The sequence below is a fragment of the Galleria mellonella genome, unplaced genomic scaffold (genome assembly GCF_026898425.1).
Source record: "Galleria mellonella isolate WM207_F2 unplaced genomic scaffold, CSIRO_AGI_GalMel_v1 utg54, whole genome shotgun sequence".
Taxonomy (NCBI): Eukaryota; Metazoa; Arthropoda; class Insecta; order Lepidoptera; family Pyralidae; genus Galleria; species Galleria mellonella.
This window is the reverse complement of record NW_026442114.1, coordinates 1,031,720-1,058,346: the sequence shown is the minus strand read 5'-3', so window position 1 is coordinate 1,058,346 and position 26,627 is coordinate 1,031,720. Positions and strand designations below refer to the sequence as shown.

Sequence of the window (26,627 nt, the reverse complement as noted above, 5' to 3'; positions counted from 1 at the left end):
AATTATTAATTGTTTTAAGAAAGATTACGTAAGTTATTAATATACACAAAAAAAAAATATTACTGGAAACAAGGTAAAGAGGCAACAATTTTAAAATTATTGTGATCTATTTGCATATTTTTTTTTAATAATGTTAAGTACCGTATTGATGCCATCTTAATTTTATAATTATTGAAGCTATCGTTTTTTTTCTGTCATATAAAAGGACATATTAAGATCATTTCAAGGTCGGTAAGGCGCACGTGTCGCAGGAATCCATATGCAATAGTTACCGTTTACTGTCAGATGGACTGTGTGTTTGTTTGCCAACTATGTGGAATAAAAAAACCTATATTTAAACTCGCGATTCTGCATTCTAAATTCAAGTATTTCAAAACAATGTGTCTATTAAACAATTCGTTATTTATAGGTGTATTTTATTATGTATTAAGAGGTATTACGACGTAAAATGTACTTGCTTGTAATTCTGTTATTTCAAATACCTCGCTACCTGGAAGTTAAATATACACTTACTCAATATTAACTGAAAAAGACGTACACGTGCCTTAATCGAGTGGATAAAACAAGATATATTATTTAAAAAGAGACAAAACAGGAAAAGATGTCTTTTTAATTCCGTTTTGTTTACACACTCTGTATACAGCGTGATGTTTTGTATTCAAATTAACTTAATTACAAGCCTTTTTGAAAAGTCACTTTTTAGGATTCTATCGCCCATTCGGAATGCACTTTGAGCTGAGAAGACTCAAGGAACGGATAAGAAATTCAACTGTTGCTTTTATTTCATCAAAAGTAAATTTTACAGTTTTTAATTTGTATCAATACAGACCAACAAACAGCACAAGAGTTATTTAAATTATTAGACAAATCAAGGCTATTACTGTAAATTGTGTATTGAGTTAAACAAAATATATTTAGATATATGTCAAACTTAATTCGTTATATAAATTATAAAGTAAATATTCCATACATGAACATTAATCGTACCGTGTGGTCACGACGTAGAATGGGCCACCGCTTCCTTTCCCGTGGATGTTATAAGGCAGCTAAGGGACCTTAAAGATGATGGAAGGGAAGCAGCGTCCGTTTTAAAATATCACCAAAGCCTAAATGCGGTTGTCAACTTTCCTACTAAGCGTGGCAACTACTGGTGAAATTCCGCAATGGAGGGAAGGGGGGGGGGGCAACATTCAGCAGTAGATATTAATGAATGATATAATGATGACCATGATGATGATGATTATTATTATTTAGACCCAATTACATTAATATTCGTTGATAAGTATCTCTATACTATTACCTATTTTAACTTTATCTAAACGCTATTAACACGATTAATTGTCGATAGCCACGGAAACAATAGCCACGAAAGCTCATATCGAATAGCGATAAATATAATTCACGTTTCCGCGTGATGTCCTCGAGCCCTGGCTTTGTCATGATTTATTGTCGGTCAGAAGCTTGTGGCCGAGAAATAAATCTGAAGATATTAATGCAGCGAGACGTGGGCTCGAACTAGTGGGTTATGAAAAACAATAATAAAGTAGCCAAGAGACATGGTTAATCTTATTTTCCTCGTAACCTTATATTAACACATGGGGCAGGATATCCAGGATTCCAGGCCGCGCAGCCAAGGGGACGTTCATGGATTACGTAATGCAATTTGGGGTAGGGGCTCTTGTAAAACGTCACGATACGGTGGTGGGATTACAAAATGTTTTTTTTAATTTTTTATTTATTTATTTAATATTTTATTGTACACACTTGAAAAAAAAATTGTAAGAGGTAATCAAAAGTACAAAGGCGAGCTTAACTCTAATAGAGTTTTCTTCCAACAACACCCAAAGTGGAAAGGAGCATCAATGTCAGCAGATACAGCAGTGTACAATATTTAATCGTCCAAATACACATATACATATACATAAATATACACCTACATCTATGTATATACTTACACACACATACACATATACATACATATATAGATAAATAAATATATGATCATAGAGATAGAAGATGCTCTTTAAGTCTTCTCTTAAAAATATTTAGGGATTGACTCTCACGGATAGATATGGGAAGAGAATTCCACAATCTAGCAGCATGGACGGCAAAAGATCCACTATAGCGCGTAGATGAGTGTGAAATAGTTTAAATAAAGAATTAGAGAATTAAACCCTTCCAAGTTGGTAACTCTTTTCTTTTATGTTTTAAGGGGAATTCCTTTACTGTATTTTACGTCAGTTTTATTTTGTCTTCGTTGTCTTGTCAATATTCGTTAGTGTTTTACGTGACTTTTAAGTAAAAATGGTCACTTGGGTGTTACGTAACATTTAGGGCGGAGAGGGGTACAGAAAAATGTTACGGCACGTTACATGGGGGGAGGGGGGCCCAAGTCTTCAAAAATTGCATTACGTAACACTCGAACGTCTCCCGACAAGAGATTGCTTTTTACAAATTTCTATTTAATTTGCTTTTGTATGTAAGTTTTACGTTTATAATTTTCCGTCTACATTTTAACTAATGACTAGCGATCGATTGTACTTAAATTTTACACACTTATATAAGTTCGGTAACATACAACGTTATGGTGTCGTCGAGCTAATCTGATAATTATAGTAACTCAAAAACTATGAATAATATTGTATTTATTTATTTAAACATTAATGCACAGTGAGAGAGGGATACCAGATACCAGAGGGAGACTTTGTACAAAAGTCGATTGCTTGGGTACCTCTGTCCTATTCTTGTTTCAACCGTGAAGCAGTTGTGTTTGCATGGCTGTGTTTCGGTCTGAAGGGTGGGATATGGCGTGAATTTACTGGGTACAGAGGAATAATACCTGAGTCCTCAGGAATAGCAACGCATGGGGGGTATCATGGGCAAAACAGTATACTCTGTTATTTCCATGGTATTGCTCATGTTTATAGGCGACGGTTACCACTTTCTATCAGGTGAGCTGTCAGCTTGTTTGAAGCTGTATAAAAAAAAACTCTATATGCATATGGCGGACTTAACACCGGACAGTGTTCTCTACCAGTCAATCACTAAGCAAACCGAGAAATAAGTAGGCAGTGTATTATTAAATTGAGGTAATACATAAAGTAATACTTAATATATTCATAGGTTATATATAAACAATATATATATATATATATATATATATATATATATATATATATATATATATATATATATATATATATATATATATATATATATATATATATATATATATATATATATATATATATATATATATATAATTAACTAATTAGAAACAAATGAATGTTCACTTACGTATAATATTACTTCATCGTATTTAGGTCTCGTTTGATTTGTCTTCACAAAAGTTTTAACCTTGCCCAGAGTCTAATAATGAAGCTGTGTATATTTGGTTTCATGTTAGTTCCAAATGATAGCATTATTTTCCAGCTTATTCCGTACGAAAGTATTATAAAAAAATTTTAATTGCTTATATATTATCTAAAGGTCGTACGTGGCGTAATACAAACCCTAAGGCACGTACGTAATCGCGTAAGATCTATACTAGAGATATTAATTCATCTGATATCATTTCGTATACGTTGCCAAAAAAAAACTCTCCGTTCGAAATTTAAAAATGTGACACCAGCATCGAACAATGTATTTGGCAGTTTTAATGAAACGAATAAATATGACACGCTACGGAGAAATCCCACAACACATTTCCATCTCACGTGAAGCGAAGATAATAAAGTTATACGTACGTAATACATTTGCATAAATTATACGAATACAACAATAAAGGGAGTGTAAAAGAAACTTTTTGCCATTACTCGCAAAGTGTAAAAGCGTATTGCTGTACACTCACAGTATTTTGCTGTTCACGCATTGAATTAAATTTAACCACGAGAAAAATTCCATGAATGGACTTTGTGAAAGATAATATGGCCAGAGTGGCAGTGAATGCAGCAATGACTGTGAATGGAAAAGAAAATATATGGATAATAATAGAATGGTCACAAACGATGAGGTCGTCCTACACTACATTTGCCTATACGGAGTCTCTGCTCCAAAACCTATCACTATCTACATAATCTAAGCAAATTAGACTAAATGTAGATGTGTAATAAATAGAGTTTTCTAGTATGTTATAAATCATATGCAACGGAATATTGCGACAAACTAACAACTCCATAAATCGAGTGCAGATATTACCACGTTAGTAATATTTATTGATAGGGTTGTCACTTCGACGTTTTAGAATTATTATAATAGATATTATAAAATGACAATAATGGTGGCATAGTGATTTCTAATCCTTACTTAATATTATAAATGTGCATTGTGAATTTGTTTGTTACAAGCTAGTATTAATATAAAACATGTTATACTCGTATTTGTTACATAACATGTTTTAATAAATATATTTTTTTTAAAGGCTTTGCTATTTTTATATAAATCGAAATGAAAATTAACTGGTGGCGTATTTATATAAAGGTTTTAGTAACCGAAGCACCGATAACCGATGTGGAAGAAAGGTTCTTGAGTGATCTTTTACAGGAAAACGTAGTGTAGGATGCCCCCTCCAAATTAGACGAAGTGGCGATTTTAAATGTTTTGCAGGGTGTCAATGGATACAAATGGTTCAGGACTGCTCCTTATGGCAGTCTATAGAGGAAAGAAGGTTCAGCAGTGGACAGATAACAGATGATATCATCATCATGATGATGATGGAAATGTATAAAATTTAAAGGTGAGTTATAAACATATTATAGTATCATGGACATCATTGAAAATACCATATATAATATGTAATATTACCATTCCTGAGAACTAATGTGTACATCTCCACACCCTGTAACTTCATTACCATATATCATAATTTAAAACGAAACCAGCTGCAGAAAAACAAGCCAAACAGAGGTAAACATGCAGATGTCTCTTGTAAAAATCTCCCACTAGAAAATGCGTATAAATAAATAAACACAACACTGGGCAGGTGCTAGTTGAAGTTACACGCCGAGGATTCCGTACGTATGTACGTATATATAGATACTTATATGTAAATATGTAACTATATACCATATCTATATATAAGACGAAATTATTTTTATTACATTTCTTGTACGAAATAGAGTATGCGATAGTATTTTTGATACTTTAATTCGTAATTTCTTATTTTATGTAAAAACCGTCTGCATACCAAAGTTTCTTTTAGAGATTTTTTTTCATTTTTTTAAGAACAATGCTGGTTAAAAACAACATTTTTTTTTAATATGCACATTTATCTTTATAAACTATTTTTTTTTTTAATTTTTAAAGTTTGTTAATTTTGAAGATGAATTAAATCGATTTTATTAGTAGTTGTCTGAGATATAGCGCTGTTACGAACAAATAGACGTACGAACAAAATCGCATCATAAGGGTTCCTTTATACCTTTTTTTTTAATGGCTGATAATGGAATGGTAACCCCACTCGCGCTATCAGTATACACCGGCGGGGCACCAGTGAAGGATGATAGGTGGGAATTAAACAGGTCAGTTAGCCCATCGTGACGAATTCAACAAGAATTGTTCACGATGGTTTCCAGGAGCTAGGAGGATGGTTTCGACCTAATAGGGCAAATTGCCAGCAATGGGGCTGTCAAACTTCATTGCGAACAACCACCCCCCCCCCTCCCTTATTGTTTATTGGGCATTGTGTAATAAATACGATAGCCCGATCCTCACATTGTGGGTCAAAATTATTATGGGGGCCATAAAATGATTTTTGTATTTTTTTTTTCTACTAACATATTTTAAGTCAATTGTTACTAACAAAAATGGATCTTAGTAATCTATAATTAAGAAATATTATAGGTTACTAAGATCGTAACGTAACTCTAAAAATACCTAATGTCTCCTTCAGATATATATCAACCCTAAACAGTCGTACATTGTTGGCGGTGCGCCAATGTACTAGTATCAAAAGCGGGTGAGGCTTCTAAAATATGTAGCTATCTTTCATTTAATCAGTAAATTAATGTTGACTGGCAATCTTCTCTTGGTTGCGAGTAGTTGAAAATTTCATTCAATTCCCCCTCATTTTCCGTGAATTGCTCATCTCGTATGTATAACGTATCTCGTCTTGTTATTTAAGAAGAAAAATATAATAATGTTAACAGAATGTAAAGGAAATGTATTAATATATTACTTAAAAAGAAATAATAGGAAAAAAAACATGTATTTTTTTCTCCGCAAATAATAGCGTATTTAATCATGGTAAAACGAACCGATGAATGCCGAGATGTTTCTTAAATCTAATGCCTAATAAAATATTATCTATACTTAATATTATAAACAGGAAAGATTTGTTTGTTTATAATACATAAACTTAAAAACTATTTAACCAATTTTGAAAATCCTTTCACTTATATTAAGCTATATTATCAGCTAGTAACATAGGCTATATATATTATTCTATAAAATACTATCTAACTTCCAGTTTATGGAATTAGCTCCATGAGGTTTATCCAAAAGACTACAGCATTGAGTCGTTCAAAAAAGAGGTAAAGAGGTTTCTTCAACTTTGGCAACGCTCGTGTAATACCCCTGTTATTAATGGCGTTCATAGGCTACGGTAACCGCTTAACACCTGGTGGGCCGTATGCTCGTTTGCCACCTTAGTTCTATAAAAAAAAACTATGTAACCGTGCAAAGCCGGGCCAGATCGCTAGATATATATGTAAATAATAAATTATCTATAATATAAAAATGAATCGCTGTATATGTTGCTAAGCGCAAATCTCGTGAACAGCTGAACCGATTTCGCTAATTCTTTTTTAGAATATTACTTGAAGTACGAGGATAGTTCTTACGGAGACAAAAATTTAAAAAAATACCTCAAAAAGTCTAAAAACAACACTTTTTAATACTTCCATAGAAACGATTCGTAAGAGTTAAAAATCAATTTGAATTTTAAATCCATACCATAAAGTTCAAGTGTCAGTGGAGAGGTTCCGGGAAGGCAAAACAATTGAGTGACGTTAGTTTCGTATAAATATTGATGTCAATATTTGTCAATACTTATACGATGGTAAAATTTTTTTTTTGATGGGTGAAAATGGAATGGTAACCCCGCCTGCGCTAACGGGATACGCTGGCGGAGTACCAGTGAAGTGAAGTCTCCCTCTGGTATACAGAATGTGCATATACAAAAGGCAGCCTTATCGCCAAAATCAATCTCTAACAACCTGGCATAAATATTAAACACACAGTAAATACATACAAAAAAGTAACCTAATAAATATGACTTAGATTTCTTTTCATCCTGGCCTATCAATATTATCGATTACGTGGACGAAGCCGTTAGTAAAAACTAGTATTTTATCTAGTCATTGTTATTTCAATGAACTGTTATGATAATACAACTTTCTAACACCTGGCGTCCCGTCGTGAACAAACTTAAATCCCAAGTGAAAACTCAAACAAATTCCACTAACTTTTAAGCAAACATGGCTTCACCTTTAATATAAACAATGGCAAAGATTAACATAAAATACAGATATCTACATAATTTAAACACAATACACGAGTTTTATATTAAAATTACAATTTGGTCTAAAAATTGTCACGTGAGTTCATAATTAGGTTCATATTATTGTATTTCATAAAAAAAACCGATATCAATTGTGGCAAAATCAGTTATAACCATGAGGCCCCGGCATTGATTGGGCCATCCCTTCCATTCCCGTGGGTGTTGTAAGAGGTGATTAAGGGAACTTAATAATAGACGAATGGGCAGCAACGTCCCTCTTAAAACAAAAGTCTAACTGCGGTTGCCAAATCGCTTGCCACGCGTGGCAACTACTGATAAAACTCCACTTACGGAGAAGGATTATGTTCAGCAGTGAACAATTACCTATTGAAATGAAACAAGAAAAAAATGCTACCGAATCGAGAACCTTTTTGTTGAAGTCGGTTGAAAATGTGTAATTTCGTAACAAAATAGTACAAAAAGAACCCTTATGGTATAAATTTGTCCTTTTGTCCGTCCATTTCTCACAGTCCTATGTCTCAGCAACTAGTGGTATTTCAAAAATTCAAATATGAACAGTTTTAGATATTATTGATATACTTTGCAAGAGCAAAAGAAATATTTTTATCTTACTCACTAGACAAAAGGCGAAAGATTTATGCGTTTTGAAGGGAAACCAGAAAAAAAAAGAACTTACTAGACGGCCAAAGATTACTGCCCTGTTTCAGTGTTTTAGTTCAAATCAGATGTCATATGAAAAGTCTTTATTTGGAAAGTCTAGAATAAGTTTTTTTTTTCTATTTATCTTCTCTTTATATATTAGTGACCCGTTCCGACTTCGCACGGGTGCAATATTTATTTGTTTCTGTAACTTTTAATGAACGAAAACTATTGTTGCTCTCAAATAATTAATATTATAAATAAAATATTAATATGAATAATTAAATACGTAGACTTAATTAAAGACAGGGAATACATCCTCACACGCTTAAGCCTAAATAGTCACGTACAGTGCACTTTCAAAGGAATTTTCTCCCGCGTAAATTCAGGCTTTGGAATGAGCTCCTTGTCGAGGTTTCTCCTCTAAAGACAGTATAAAATTCTTCAACAAGGATATATTAAGTTTTTTTAGGGTCGGCAACGTGCACTTGACACCCTTAATGTTGCAAGCGTCCAAAGGGTACAGAAACCATTGACGATCAGACGGGTTGTATGTTTGTTTGTTACCTTTATAGTATAAAAAATACATAAGAGCAACATATAAATACATAAAGAGGCAACAATGAGCGGCCTTATCGCTAAATAGCAATCTCTTTCAGGGAACCATAAGATAAAGAGAAATAATTAAAATTGTGTCTACTCAAGGTTTAACAGAAACATAATAAGATTAAAAAAGGGAGAAAAAAGGTGTAGAGATAAATTTAAACGCAGTATAGACAATATAAATAAAAATATACTTATTTATTTATTTATTTATAGGATTACCAACATAAGATACAGCTAAATATTTTAGTACAATACACTAGTAGATTGGATCTTACTGTTCTTACATTTATAGGCAACCACAGCATGCCTTGTGTTTGACAAACATTAAAATGGAATTAAATTATTAAATGTCATTATACAAGTAAAAATATTAACAATACAAAGTAAAATTATTAAATATACGAGACAGGGGACGAGTGACAAAAATGGAGGTTGAATACGCACTGACATTATTATAAATGTCTTTGATCTTATAACATACACAAGTACCTACCTATTAATAATATAAATACATAACAATAATAATAAAATACTTATAACATAATTACTTACATATATAGATGCCAATAGATAATATATACATATGTATATATAAATATTTATCATTATATCAGCCCTTAACCACTGCTGAACATAAGCCTCCCCTTGGTTGATTTTGCCAGTAGATGCCACGCTTGGCAGACGTATTGGCAACCGTAGTCAGGCTTTAGAGATGTTTTAAGAGGGACGCTACTGCCCATCCCTCGCTGTCCCTTAGTCGACTTCTACGACATCCATGGGAAAGGAAGGGGTTTTATTTTTGTTGGTGAAAATGGAATAGTAACCCTGCCTGCGCTAACAGGATATGCTGGCGGAGCACCAGTGAAAAGTGACAGATGAAAATGAAAACAGACCAGTTAGCCGATCATGATGAATTCATCAGGAATTAACCATGATAGTTTCCAGGGGGAACCGCGAGGAGGTCGACCTGGTTGGGTATATTGCTAGCAATGGGATTCTCAGGCTCCATCACTAACAATCCCTTACCCCTGAAAGAAAAGGGTTATATGCCGGGACCACAGGGCCAATATAAATGTATATATAATATACATAAAGTTATATTAACAAATATACTCATATACTGTAGGTTAAAGAAATATTATAACAAATGGTCTGAATTATTTATTTGTTTATTTTTAGTACAAAATATGTGTACAAGGCGAACTTAATTCTAAGAGCATTCTCTCCCAGTTAACCTTAAGGAAGTGTAAATAATGCTCGAATGTGATACTAGTATTAATTGATATACAATACATACATACAAAAAAATTACACAGATACACAAATAAATATATATAAACAACAAATATACTTTCAATTATATATAAGATATATTTATTAATGTATAAAAAAGACGACAAAGCTTTTAGCGGAATTGTAACTGATACATTACGTAGTTAGGTATTTCTAGAAAATTGAAGCAATACAGTATTATGGAAATACACATGGAAACAGTAAAATAGATTTTATTTATAGAATACCATTTTATATATTCAATATAGTACGATAAAAATATATTTTGTACAAAAGTCGATTGCTTGGGTACCTCTGTCCCATTCGTATTTCAACCGTGAAGCAGTTGTTTGCATGGCTGTGTTTCGGTTTGAAGGGTGGGATATGGCGTGAATTTACAGAGGAATAACACCTGAGTCCTCAGGAACGGAATGGACATAACAGAGTATACTGTCTTTAGGACAGTATACTCTGTTATGTCCATGTTACTGCTCATATCTATAGGCGACGGTTACCACTTTACATCAGGTGGGCCGTCAGCTTGTTTGCCATTCTAAATTACACTATAGTATGGTTAAGTCTAACCAGAAATCTCTTCTTCTAAAAAAATCTTTTATTTTTATACCACTGAGGTGGTAAACAAGCACACGGCCCACGTGATAGCGGTTACCGTAGCCTATAAACGCCTGTAATACCAGGGGTATTATACGCGCGCTGCCAACCCTAAAGAAACCACTTTACCCCCCTTTTGAAGAACTCCATGCTGTAGTCTCTTGGAAAAATCACGCCAGGGAGCACATTCAATAACCTGAGTGTTCGTGGCTATTTAGACTATTTAGGCTGTAGGGTATGAGGGTGAATTCCCTGTCGATTCAATTCAAAATTGGAATTACAAAAAAAAAGAAAAAAACAATATTAGTCTACTGTTACTATGCTGGAAATGTTTTGTTTTATTATCATTTAGTTAATATAATAATTCGGTACACAGTACAATTATGTGCTGTGCTCAAATACCTCGTAGAGTTTATTTAGATATACAACGAGGTCCTAATATAATATTTATACATATAACAGTTGCTATATTGTTAAGTAAAATTTATTTAGGTAGTTAGATTGTAAGAAAGTTATTAAATTAATTACATACTGAACCCTCAAGTAAGTGTTTCAGTACACTGTAACTGATATATTTTTAAAACTTAATTCTCTTACCGTTCTCTTGTACATTGTCTATAGTTCTATGAACAGTTTATTTAAAGAATAAGGTATTAAATATTATAAATGGTATGGTACATTACGTTCTGATCCCTTAGTTCCCTCCTGCGTATCCTAAGAATGAAAAAAGTTGGTGAGCTATTCTTGCGTATTCTTATTCTATTACCACGTGTATTACTACGTCATTGGTATTTACACGTAATGAATATTAGGTTTATAGTGCCTGATCTAGCAATTCTAATACTTAAAACAGTATTTGGTGCTCTTGTAGAAGCCAATCGCCCTCAATTTTGCTCCTCTATTTTTGCCGCCGCTTAGAGCATTTGCTCGTCTCGCTCGGGCTCTGATATTACTGACAGTACATCACAGTGTTAATTCTCCAAGCACATTATTGGTTTTCTTAAAGGACATTTTATATGGGTCGTTTAAACAAAAGCACTCAAACGGTTGTTAGCACGTCCGCATCATAAATACTCTGCGCAGATTTAGTAGGCTCCGGCCCTGGTATTCACGAAGAATCCAATAATAAATATTAGTGGAAAAAACCTAAGAGGTTTCCAGACCCTACTCCAGAGTGGTATCTAAAAACGGAACGAGAACTGAATCATAAAAAATCTTTTATAATTATTGTAGCGGACTGAATAATAAGTGTTACCAACATTTAAATTCAAATAGGTACTTGTTTACATCTTTTTCTAGCTTTACTAAAAAATATTCAGTATTTAACATGTAAACGTGACAAAAATATAAAGACTCGGACATTTTTGACGGTTGCCATATATAAAATATGTAATACTGCCATAAAATTTATAGTGTTCCCGTTATTCTTGGCTGAAATTGCGTTCCGAATGGGCTTTAATGAAAAAATGACTATTCAAAAATGCTTACATCTAAGTTTACTTGAACAAAAATGATTTCTTATTGCTCTGTATCTACTAAATCGATAACACTGCATACATTAAAATCTTAAGTGTAAGCTTAATGTTGTATCAAAAATCTAGACATTTAGTTTTTAGTTTTAGTTTAATACAAGCAGCGATCAAATAATTTGTCTGACAATGCCTCGTTTACAGCTGAAACAGTGTGACGTAATAGTTGAGTGAACAAAATGGCATTCAGAGATTGATGGCTAATATGGAAGGTTGTGGTACTTCTAGTAGTAATAGTGCTGGTCAATCTTCGAGTGTTGGCAGTCACACACATACTAATGATAACGGAATTAAACAAAATAATTCTATTCAAATAACTAGTGATATGAAATTCCGCAAGTTAAAATATACTTCAGTAAAATATTTACAACAAGATAGCATTAGCATTCTTTTATTATTACAGTATTTTACCTAACTGAAGGATTTTACAATGAAACATGAGTCAAAAAATAAGATTATATTAGGACGAATTATAGAACATTCAGCTATAAAAACCATATTGGAATATTTCAACGTATATTTCTGTAGAAAAATTAGTTCTACTAGTAGAACACTAAATTATAATGCTACAATAAAATGTCCATATTTTTTTATTTGGGAGTCTTTTCTTGTCACAGCAACTAGTTCATGCCAACTCTATTCCAGGCTATATTTTTAACTTCCCTATACGATATGACACTTAGTGTTTCCTTTATCTGTCCCATGTAGTTATTTCTCGGTCTCCCCTTTCCTTTTAAAGTTAATAAATTCAATCACGAACTGTACACACCCGAAAAACATTATCTTCCTTCAACGGTTGAGCAACTTGTATATTGAATAACTGCGTCATTCCTTTCATTTATATAAGCAAGAAGTCTAAACGATGAAAGACATATTACAGCAGTTACTCATATGATACAACTCATAAAAGAGCAATTTCCACAATCAAAGAACTCCCACATGTGAAGTGTACTGCTCAACATCAAAACAAGAAAGTGTGTCAAGCAGGTGCCAAGTTCTATTGTGCAAGAATACGATAGGGCAAATCAAGTATCTTAATGCCAATTCTAGCGGCTTTGTGCCTTCGAATCCGTTATAAGCACCGCTTTGTTATTCTCTTCACGCACGTTTCCTTAGTAATTGGAATTCTCAGTGAGATTCTGATCTTGTATGGAAGATCAATGCCATACATCTCGTGTTTAGAGTTTCGATAATTCGTAATGATGCGAATTTGGTGAATGTAGCTCTCGAATCAGAAATCAAGTCAAGCTCTCTGATTGTCAAAGGCTTCTGGGTGTATTATTACGAATCATATTGTATACCTTTGTCATAGATAATTTGTATACACATTTCATACGTGAATAAAATTCCAATTTTGTGTAAGCCGTATATTCTCACAATACACGTACGTTGTAAATGCAATTTTAGGAGTTTTATTAGACTAAAATGTATGGCGGAGATAATCGTCTCCGCACAGATGAAGCATATATTAGCCATCCACTGTTTACTGCTTAATATATACCTCCCCCAAAAGGACGGTTTTGCTAGTAGTTGCTGTGCATCCCTTGACCATTAGTTCTCCTAAAAACAAAATATAAATACAATGTAAAATTATATATATATATATCTTCATCTCCAGAAGATACGAACGACACTAACTTTCCTTGATCTGCCTGATATATGTAACTATGCCTTGGTCTCCTTCTTCCTCTCCTTCCACGTATCTTACTTTCTATTATAATATTCATAAGTTCGTCGTGTCGTATCAAATGTCCCAACATTTTCTCCCTTCTGACCTCAATAGTTTTTATAATTTGTCTCTTTTCCTTAACCCAATGTAGGACCTCTATAACCAACTCATTGAGCACGTCCAAATGGCTACAGATTCCCTGCTCGAACAGATTCCTTCCGCTGAAGTCGTGATTCTTGGCGATTTTAATGCCCACCATACCGAATGGCTTGGTTCACGTACAACCGACTATGCGGGAAGATCTGTTCATGACTTTGCTTTGGCTTATGGTCTGACGCAGCTTGTTTCCTCGCCCACGCGAATACCTGATGTGTTGGACCATTCACCTTCACTGCTGGACCTTCTGCTGACCACCCACCCAGACAACTATGTGATTTCCGTCGAAGCTCCGCTTGGATCGTCGGATCACTGTCTGGTGCGGAGCGAGGTGCCTCTCATGAGTCCGATTCCACCACGTTCTACGGGTAGACGTCGTGTTTGGCACTACAGGTCGGCAGACTGGGATGAGATGCGGATTTTTTCGCATCTTACCCATGGAGGCAGGTTTGCTTCGCACTGGGGGATCCCAACGCCATCGCCGATTCCATCGCCGATGTGGTGCTCCAGGGAATGGAATTATTTATTCCTAACTCTGTGGTACCTGTCGGTGGGAAATCCCAGCCTTGGTATGGAGCCTCTTGTAGAATAGCATCTCGCCTGAAACAGGAGTGCTTCCTAGCCTGGGCCAAAGGTGTGGCATCGCGAGATTCTAACATCAGTGCCCTTAAAAAGAAGTATAACTTTGCCTCTAGGTCCTTCAAAAGAGTTTTGGCCACAGCGAAGTCAGAGCATATTGGTAGAATTGGCAAGAGATTGGCTAGTTTACCTTCGGGAACTCGAGCTTTCTGGTCTCTTGCCAAAGCTGCACAAGGGAATTTCTGTCAGTCATCTTTTCCACCATTGCGCAGGGAGGATAACTCGTTGGCTCTGAACGCCAAAGAGAAGGCCGATCTCCTTGGATCTCTCTTTGCATCAAACTCGACGTTGGATGACGGGGAGAAACTACCGCCGACCATCCCGCGTTGTAGGAGCTCTATGCCGGATGTTAAATTCACGCTAAGATCAGTGCGTAGAGCACTTCTCTCCCTTGAAATCCATAAGTCGAGCGGGCCCGATGGCATTCCTCCAATTGTGCTTAGGACGTGCGCACCAGAGTTGGCTCCGGTTCTTACGCGTCTTTTTCGGCTCTGTTACTCATCAGGTATAGTCCCAAAGTTTTGGAAGACTGCTCTGGTGCATCCGATCCCTAAAAAAGGAGACCGCTCAGATCCAGCTAACTATAGGCCCATAGCTATCACTTCCTTATTCTCGAAAGTCATGGAATCAGTTATTAACCATCAACTGCTCCGGTACCTAGAGGATCGCCAGCTGATCTCAGACCGCCAGTACGGCTTTCGACGGGGACGCTCGGCTGGTGATCTTTTAGTTTATTTAACACACCGATGGGCAGTGGCAATCGAGAATAAGGGAGAGGCCTTAGCTGTTAGTCTGGATATTGCGAAAGCCTTTGATCGGGTGTGGCATAGGGCACTAATCTCAAAACTACCTTCGTTTGGGTTGCCTGCGAGATTGTGCAGTTGGGTCGCCAGCTTTCTTAAGGAACGTAGCATTAAGGTCGTAGTCGACGGAGCATGCTCTGACTTAAAACCTGTGAATGCTGGTGTCCCGCAAGGCTGTGTACTATCTCCGACACTGTTTCTTCTGCATATCAATGATATGTTACAGATCAGTGATATTCATTGTTATGCGGACGACAGTACAGGAGATGCATTATACACCGGTCATGCAAAGATCTCGCGGGCACATACCGATGAGCTCCGGAACAGACTTGTGTCTGAAATCGAAACTTCACTCGATAAAGTTTCGATCTGGGGTGAACGCAATCTTGTTCACTTTAACCCTAAGAAGACACAAGTCTGCGCGTTCACCGCAAAAAAGACACCGTTTGTCGTATCACCTCACTTTCAGGGCACTTCCCTTGATAATAAGTCGAGTCTGGGGATTCTTGGCGTCGATATATCTAGCGACGTCCAGTTTTGCGGTCATCTGGAGGAAAAAGCTAAGATAGCTTCCAAAAAGTTGGGGGTGCTCAATAGGGTGAGACGGTATTTCACGCCAGAAAACCGCCTGAAACTGTATAAAGCTCAAGTGAGGCCACACATGGAATACTGTTCTCACCTGTGGGCAGGAGCGCCACAGTACCAACTCCTTCCGTTAGACCGCATTCAAAGTCGGGCAGCTCGAATTGTTGACGATCGGCGTCTTACTGTCCGGCTCGACCCACTGAAACTGCGTAGAGATGTTGCATCTCTGTGCATCTTCTACCGAATTTATCATGGGGAGTGCTCTGAAGAATTGTTCGGATTGATACCTGCTGCAGATTTTCACCATCGTACAACCCGCCATAAACTAAAATTTCATCCCAACCATCTGGACGAGTGGCGGTCCTCCACCGTGCGTTTTTCAAGGCACTTTCTTCCACGCACAACCACTCTTTGGAATCAACTTCCAGCAGCAGTATTTCCGAACCGATACGACAACATAACCTTCAAGAAAAGAGCATATTCCTTTTTAAAAGGCCGGCAGCACACCTGCAATGCCGTAGGTGTTGTGGGTGACCATGGGCGGCAGTAGTCACTTACCATCAGGTGAGCCGCATGCTCGTTTGCCCCCTGTGTTGTAAAAAAAAAAAAAAAAAAAAAAAATAACCGTTTACATAAAAATAATCGCAAACATTTTCCAATTCAATTTTTTATTATTACACCGCTGTCTTCGAAATATTGTTAATATTCTCTTTTTGCAATTAAGGTTTTAAGGAAAGAAAACGAAAAAAAAAATAAATGATTTGAACAAGGAAAAATTTGTCGAGTCAGCTCTTTTATAATATTAGTCGGAAGAAGGATATAATAAGGCTGTAATTTAATGCATCTGCTGTTATAAACATCCACAACTGTTTCATTTCGTTAGCACATTTTCTTGTTTTACAATTGTGTAAATAATAATTGTGGTGAATTATCTCAAGTTGCGTCGGTTTAAGGAAGTTTTCTCGTATTAAGCTAAAATCGTAAGTCTTTACACAACGAAACAAAGATGGATGAGTCTCATGAAGAATTTAGACTTAAACTTTACAACAAACAATACGGTAATGAAGATAGACGCGTCTATACCGTGTTCTGATAACGATATCACAAAGTGAATATTACATCAGATATAAATTTCCAAGAAGATTATATTTGTTTGATCTTGTATTCAATATTTATAAGTTACAATATTATGGTAATAAGGCTTATAAAATGTTGAATATGGATCCGTTATGTTTCAAGTTACGCTGATTGTCTTTGACTGTTAAACATCCGTACTGATGTTATGAATGTAAAAGCGTGTTTGTTTGTTATCTCTCAGCGTTTTAGCATCTTAAGCAATTATCATAGAATTTAGAATACATATATACGACTACATATTTATTTAAAACAAATAATATGTCCTCATCATATGCTCGGATTCGCGTTGTTGTTGGAAAATTGGCCAACTGAACTTTATATACATAAAGTTCAGTTGGCCAATATATATATATATATATATATATATATATATATATATATGTGATCACGTCCACTGCTGAACATAGACCTTCACTTTAAGGAGGGTATATTTTTATATTCAATTAATTATATATATTTTTGACACTTCTTTATCTACGTCTTTTTTATACAACTTAGAATGGCAAAGAAGCTGACGGCCCACCTGATGGAAAGTGGTAACTGTCGCCTATAGACATGAGCAGAACCATGGACATAACAGAGTATACTGTTTCGCCCATAATACCCCCCATGCGTTGCCATTCCTGAGGGCTCAGGTTTTATTTCTCTATACACTGTAAATTCACTGCTATATCACACCCTTCAAACCTCAGGAACCAATCAATCAAGACTTAGGAATTGCAACTACAAAACTACATAGTTTATCAAGACTTACCTGTACACAAAATATGTAAATATACTAAATTTACTGTTTAGAAGTCAAATTGTTTATTTAACTAATTATTATTCAGTTACACAAAGAAAAACCGCCTTCAATTGTGGTAAAACTAGTTATATTGATTTAAAAACTAAACTACTGAACTGATTTGATAAAATTTCTATGAAAACAATCTCTAAGTATATCCTTTCTGATAAAAATGAATTTACCAAATCACTTTACATGTAACGGAGTTATAAGGCAACAAACAAACAAAAAAATACAATCGAACTAAGAACCCGCTTCTTCTTGAAGTCGGTTGAAAATCAGTAGCAGCAATTTGGTTGAGTGAGATGCCGTTATACTGAAGATTTGTTTTTGTTTGGAAGACTTTACTACTCGAATCAACTAAGTATTTTGCTCAATATTATAAATGTAAAAGTTTTGTAAAGAAATTAAGAACTTCTGTCTCAGCAAGTTGTCATATTCCTAATTTGTGTCTGACTAGCTTATTTTTATTTTTATTTCAATAATTGTATATGTATGTATATATATTTATGTATTTGTATTGTTTTTATGTATTTATATGTATAAATATGGATTACCAGAGGGAGACTTTGTACAAAAGTTGTTTGCTTGGACACCTCTGTCCCATTCGTGTTTCTACCATGAAGTAGTTGTGTTTGCATGGCTGTGTTTTGGTTTAAAGTGTGGGATATGATAGTGAATTTACAGGGTACAGAGGAATAATACCCCAATCCTCAGGAACGGCAATGTATGCGAGGTATGATGGGCGAAACAGTATACACCGTTACGTCCATGATATTGCTCATGTCTATAGTTGACGGATACCATTTTCCATCAGGTGGCTATCTGCTTGTTTGCCATTCTAAGTTGCATAAAAAATTATTTAAGTATGCCTTAGTAACTTAAAATATACATTTATATATTCACATTGCTGTACGTATCTCTATATGTATTTCAAACTATATGTAGTTCAACTGTTTATAATTACTCTTCTCCATCAAAAGGTTGCCTGGAAGAGATCGCTCTTAACAATACAGCCACCAGTTGTTTTCTTAGTGTAATATTTTTTTGTAATTATTTGTATTTATAATAAGTTTACTATTGTAATCTTATGGAGGAAACAATAAGAGTATCTATCTATCTAGTAAAGATGCCTGAATGTTTGTTAATATATCACGCTCGAACGGACTTAAATAAAATTGCTGTATAGTATCGTAATTGTGCAGTAACATAAGTAAGTAAGTTACATGTCCTAAGAAATGCTTTTCAAATATATTAAGTAAAGTTTTATATAATCATCATCATCATCATCGTATCAGCTGTCCACTGCTGAATATAGGCCTTCCTCTATTGGATGGTCTTCTTAGTAGTTATAGTTGATTTTTGATGTTGCTTTAAGAAGGACGCTGCTGCTCATCCCTCCGCCATGAAGTTCCTTTAGTCACCTCTTACAGCACACACGGATAAGGAAGAGATGGATTGCACCACGTCTTGATCATGACAGGTTTTATATATGTATTTTTTCTTAAATATCTCGTTTGTACATAGTTGTACATTGTTTGTACATTGTTTGTACATTGCTTGTACATTGTTTGTACATTGTTTGTATTTAGACACAAATGTAATTTACATTAGTAAGATTATCTACAAACTAATCTTGCACAGAAACACATAACGTCTCACGCAAACCTTAAGTCGGTCCATTAAATATAGATTGGTTGTCTGCATCCATATTGATGTGTAATTGAATTTGGACAAGTTAGTACTAACTCTGGCGTCAATAATTCATGAACATTACGTTCCTGCGGGAGGTCAATACTGCGCAATACAAATTGGTTAATTCTCATGAAACAACAGACTTAATCAATCAGGCATATGTTAATATACCTAAACATTCTGATTATCGCTTTTTGCTTAACTTGAATGATACTGATCTATGGTCGTATGACCTATGTGCATTAACGTCAATTCCTACGAGACAGGCAGGAAGAATTTGTGTACTTAAATATATTTTTTTACTTAACTTCATTAATTTTCAATGAAAATTTTTGTTAGGAAAATAACTTAGTAGTCGATTTAATGGGAAATGTCTTACTTTTAAGCATGTGTATTAACATTGTGTTTTATTTAGTTATATAAAAACTATAATGCAATATGCTATTGGTGTTCCTGTGAATAAATAAATAAATTTTGGCCAAGAACACTTGTAAATGTGTTGCAAAAAGGTACAGGAACATTTTTTGTAGAGCTTCATATTTGTTGTGTAAAGGAAAACCTTCAGAGAGAAGTTCGTTCTACAGTCTATATATCATATGAAAAATTTTAATACTCGCGCAATAGTCATGTGATAAAAAAGTGAGCAAATTTTAACTAGATCTGTAACAGTGAAAAGGTGATATTTTCGACTTTATAATATTTAAGAATAAGACATAGTCCTTTTTACTAATAACGCACTTGTAATTCCTCCGATCTTGTAATTGCTCAGGGGCGGCGATAGGCACTTACCTTTAGGTTAGACACATGCTCATTTGCTCCCTATGATATATAAAAAAGATATGCACTCAAAACACTTCCAATAATTCTAAACAACAAAAAAAAAATAAAGGCGTCTTGCTTCATGTTCAGTGAGAATCCATTTTACATATTTTACATTTACGTGTTTTTCAACAAATAAATTATATTATTATTATAATTTACTGACCTTAAATTATAAAAAAAGAAACATTTAATGTAATAAATAGACTGGGATAAATAAAACCATAAATATTAGTAACCTTCTTTAATCATATATTCAAGGGAATCATAAGTAACAGTTTCTTTTGAAACATCTTACACAAATGATAGAAGATAAATAAAACCGATAATTTATACTTACAAACATTTTCTGCCTGATAAATCTCCTTTAACTATTGTGATGTTTTGGTATTTTATTTTAAGCTAATGTTACTGTTGAAACATACTAATAGTTAAAATTGTTTATTAGGCATTTTACATTTTAATTAATAAACTAGTTTTCCTTAAAATGCAACAAAAAAGGTCGCATGTAATATAAACACAAAATACCTGAAACATATCACTGAAACAAAGTCGACTGAATATTTAAATACATTAGGTATATAATTTTACTGAAACTTACATTTAAGAGACTAATATTTACATTAGACCGGCTAAATTGTAAGAAAAACTATTTCCCATTCTATTCTGTTATACATAAGTACTTAAATTTATTGTATTACATTTATCAGATGTCGTAAGTAGTGTTAACTTAGATTTATGAAGCAATCTTTTTAAGTGGAACGAGTCACATTTGAACTAAAACACGTAATTGACTCAACCGTAAAACGTAGCCGCCTTTCATTTAGCGAACACGTATTGATTTTATCTATTTTGTAAAGGGGATATTTACGTACTTATATCTTTTTGAAGTCTCGAAATTCACAGTAAATATCTCGCTCATAAAACGTGTGAAGTTGTTATCAGTAATGTTGTTTTAAAACACTGTTACGGTATCAGTTTCTACGGAGATTTTGTCTTATCGTCAGCAACTAGAAGTTACAAATTTTGCTTGTTTATTACTTTTCATCTCAGTTTGATCAGTAATGCATGAGAAATTGTATTAAAATTTCTTCATTTACTCTCAAATCGTAGTTTTCTCTTTTATTAAGATAAAAGTTACAATTAAATCAACTAATCTTAAGCAGCAAATTTTTAATAAGTGTCTGTATTTAGGCAAACATTCTCATTTCATTTAATGAAACATTCTCGTAAATTAAGTTTCTCCTTTATCGAATTTTAGCTTAAGAAATAATATTATGTACGTTATCTCCAATTTTTTAATATCTGAGATTATGAATAAAATTCATAATATTCAGATAAAAGTAGGCTACTGATAAAGGAAAATGTAGTTAATTGGAAAATTTATAGTTACTAAATAATTATGCGATATATTTTATGGTTGAATCAATTATATGCTGTAGTTTAGTAGCACTCATTTGTAGAACCAAAACCTACATTTCATATAGCAAATTTATATCGTATTCACTGTTATTCATAATACATTTTTACTTGTCTGCTATGTTTGTTTTTATTCACACCCAAGAAATAATCTGTACATATTTAAAATCCTCTTATTACCCATAAAACAGATTCAATGTTTACTTCAAAAGTAAATATGTTTTTACCAAGTATATTCTCAAATTTACTATCTACAGATGTTACTAATTCAACATAATACATTATTGTGATATAAACTGTCATAGACACACAAAGTACCGTACGATGGTCCTAGTTTATATATATAATTTCATTTCTTATATTCAGAGATCTTTTGTAATTATTATCATTTCATTTACATTGTAGTTCATGTAATTCAAATTTTGCATAGTAGCTGACTGTTTTTAGATTAATCAAGTCCAAATCACAAATTCCTCATCTAAACATGTTGTATCCAAGCACGTTATTGGACATTACCGTATTTCTTCAGTGTAGTTCAATTTAGTTCTCAGTTACGAGTCGTGCAGTGTAACGTAAGGGGTTGATATTCCATTCACTTGGCTCGAGCACTGCTTTTGCGCTTGTCCAGCTTTTGGCACCAGCACCAACTGTTCCAGATCGCCCTGTCATCAAAAATGTACGTGAATTTACTGTAAAAGACGTCCTTGGACAAGTCAGTAAAATAGGTACGAATTTAAATTAAAAAGTAAAGTAAGCGTAAAGTATTTTTTTTTATCAAAAATGGTTACTATAAAAGTTATTATAATATAAGATACTATAAGACTTCAATTGTGCAAAACCAGTAATTTTGATTTAAAAACTTGGCCATTAAACCGATTTTGATAAGTTTACTATGAAGCCAATCTGCAAGTATATCCTTTCAGATAAAAACAGAATTTAACAAATATAAAAAATACAACCGAATTGAGATCCTACTTCTTTTCGAAGTCGGTTCAAAACAAAAGCTGTATGAGTGTGTGTGTGCATAAATATGAATTCCAAGTTCTAAACAATTAACTAGCACTAATACAAAATATTAAACTTGAAAATCGAAATGGGAAAAAATGGCGGGAACGGTGAACATTTAGCTTAAACTGAAAAGCTGTAAGTTTGACTGTATATAAATACGAGATGAGTCCATGCGTATCTGTATGTCATGATTGTGATGTACTTTGAATATTACTTGTAGAAAATTAATAATTACGCTAATAATTACGTTAGCAGAAATGATCGTCAAAATAGTGACTGAATGCCATTGAGAAAATGTAGAAGAACTTTAAAATCAAATTGTAGAAAGAGAATTCTATTACAGTTTTGGTATATTGCCAAGAGAACTGGAATAAATTCTATGATTAAGTTATTGACTGTATGCGGCTTATGCAGAAACAGAACGAGAAACCGGAGTTCGAAGTGCAGTGTCGAATGTAAAATGTGTGGCGAGAATTTAGAAAATTTTCTACATTACTCCAGTCTAAATTATTTCTTAAGCGTAATCCAGCCGTACCTTCGAACTAGAATTAGAACACGTCTAAAATGTCAGAACAAACAAATTGTTTAAATTCAATAAAATTTGCGTAGTCTTTGTATATATTGCAGTTAAAACTCTTAACCAGTCAAAAGTACTATTGACTAGTGGAAGTACTTTTGACTGCAAATTTGCGATTAACTTAGATATTAGGTTAAGTACTTTTAACTGTTATTTTATTCAAAAGTATTATTGACTTAAGCATACGATCAAAAGTACTTTTGACTGGTCAAGAGTTTTGAATGCAATATATACAAAGACTACGCAAATTTAATTGAAATTGAACAATTTGTTTGTTCTGACATTTTAGACGTGTTCTAATTCTAGTTCGAAGGTACGGCTGGATTACTCTTAAGAAATAATTCAGACTGGAGTAATGTAGAAAATTTTCTAAATTCTCACCAGACATTTTACATGATCCAAGTCGAACTGGGTATGCGTTATTGAATGAGAGTTAATTCTTGTTGTAGCCATAGATTCATCTAAATATAATGCAATAATCATTATAAATAAATGTATAATTGCACGTTATAAATAAACCAATAAATATAATAAACTACCCTCATTTATTCATTAGTACGTAAATATAGATATATAAGAAAATCTTAATGTTAAAAGCATTTTCTCGCAGTCGACCTTTACCTTTCCTTTACGTCTATTTATGGAATATTATAATATAATACTCCATAAATTTTACATTCAGGTAAATCTTCATTTTTTATTGGAATATTGAATTATTCAGATGCGTAAAAAATATAATAATGTTATATAAATTGTGAGAATCTGGAATTTTACAATAACACACTATCGTGTACAGTTGCTTGTATGCAAAAGCTTCAAGTTACTCAACGAGCTATGGAGAGGGCTATCCTCTCCATAGCTTGCTCGGAGTTTCTTTGCGTAATAGAATCTGCAATGAGGATATCCGCAAAATAATGAAAGTAATTAACAAAGTTCGAATGATAAACATGTTTAGCGGAGGACGAATGACGAAAGGACGAAATGATGACAGTATCATGTATGTATATTGTTATATACATACATGATATATTGTTTTTTTTTTTTACAAAAAGTATACAAATATAAATTAAAATATCAAACAAAAATAAACAGGAAAAGATTTAATAATTAAACAAATATAAAAGACAAATATTGTATTAGATATGAAATGGAAATGAACGAACTTAAAGTTTCCGCGAAGTCGTAAGTACAACGAGAACATAAAACATACAATGTTGAGACGTATTATTTTGGAACAGATTATTCAATTAATCTCAAGCTTAGTTTTTTTTATACTACTTATAATGGCAAACAAGCTGACGGCACACCTGATGGAAAGTGGTAACCGTCGCTTATAGATATGAGCAGTACCATGGACATAACAGAGTATACTGTTTCGTCCATGATACCCCCCACGCGTTGCCATTCCTGAGGACTCAGATGTTATTCCTCTATACCCTGTAAATTAACGCTATATCCCACCCTTCAAACCGAAACACAGCCATCCAAACACTACTTTACACACACAGAGGTACCCAAGCAATCGACTTTTGTACAAAGTCTCCCTCTGGTTAGTTAGTGTAATGACTATTACAATATAACCCGCTGTTCACAGACAAGGATCTATTACTCATTAAACTTGATGTATCATCAGGCATCATAAGATTAAAAACAAAACCTAATTTAAATAAATACCTATTTATACACAGTGTAAACAAAATTATCCATTAATATACAAAGAAAAAATAAACACGATTTGAAAGACGTCAAAAGTTTTTGATTTCGTGTTAACAGTTGATGATGACGATGATGACTATCATCGTCATCATATCAACTGTTAACTATCCATTGTTGAACATATACCCTAAAATATACAAGGTTTTTTTCTTGGAAGGTTTTGCCAGCAGTAGCAATCACAGGCTTTTATGATGTTAAAAGAGATATGCTGCTGCCTATCCGTCGAAAATTAAGTTTTCTTAGTCGCCTCTTACGACACCCACGGGAAAGAAAGGTGTGGCCCATTTTATGCCAGAACCACAAGGCTGGTAACACCGTGTAAGTATTAAGTAATTTTTTTATCGATTTTCTATCCGTTTTCCTTTGGGAAAAATATTCAGTTCCCGAGCATAATAAGATTATAAATTTTTAATAACACTATTTCGCCTTGCCTAAAACTACATCCGATTCAAGTGATTGAAGATGTTTACAAATGAATTATTATGGATTTAATAGACATTTTCATATTAAATTCTAATATTTATGTACCCTTTTCAGTGGAGTAAAACGATGTATACTCCATCGTCTCTCATACTATGAATATTTGAACACCGAAATTTCCCTGTTGCAAAATTCTAAACGTAACAGTTTAATGACGAAATATTTAGAAAATTAATAATTCAGTCTACATATTTTATGGATATGTAAAGCACAGAGATGAAAAGCTTATTATTATTGGTTAATTTGATGACGATATAACGGTATTTATCTATTTGCTTATAAATTGCTCAATACACTACACTCACAAAACATTTAGTGAGCCAAAGTTTTATTTTACAAACTTAAAAATTCTAGACAACATTTAGAAAGTCTATCTAATTTGTATATTATATTATATCTAATATAATCTGATTACTTACTTACAGCAGCCAAATATTAAATATATTAATATTTGGCTGCTGAGCAATCAGAGAATTGAGAAGATAAACAGCTTGATAAGTAGGTGAAAACTAAGTAGTGCAGGTGCGAATCGATGGTGTTTATAGAAATCGATATGCACGCAATCGCATGTAGAATTAGAATGCGTACAAAGAACAACGGCTGTGAGTTGCAGGATTGTCTATTCTGCCGTTGAAATACAGATAATAGTGCACCACCAAATTGCCCTTTCGCCTTACCTCAAGCGTTTCAATATCTGTCATACCGGATACGAACAGTGATGGGTACAAATATGGATAGTAGCTGTGAAGTTTATTATATAGAAAATGTGCAAATTTTCTTATTAAGGTATTAAGTATGAATGCAAATAACTATAAGAACATTCTCTGTCCTAAGACCTAAAAAAACCTGAATGGACTGAATGAAAAATGAAATGAACAGAATGGCAGTGAATGTGGAAATGACAGCTAGTAGAGATGGAAAAGGAAAACATATTAAGAGAAGATTGGGAAAATAATGTTGGAT

The 26,627-nt window shown here is 33.7% G+C and overlaps 1 protein-coding gene across 1 annotated transcript in view; it reads right to left on the bottom strand.

Annotated features, from left to right (window-relative positions):
- Positions 1-20,693: 20,693 nt before the first annotated feature.
- LOC113513854 (uncharacterized) overlaps positions 20,694-26,627 on the bottom strand; it is a 99,436-nt gene continuing 93,502 nt past the window's right edge. The window contains exon 9 of the mRNA XM_052898827.1: positions 20,694-22,545. Coding sequence (XP_052754787.1) covers positions 22,435-22,545 — 111 coding nt within the window. The 3' untranslated portion in view covers positions 20,694-22,434. The remainder of the gene's footprint in view (positions 22,546-26,627) is intronic.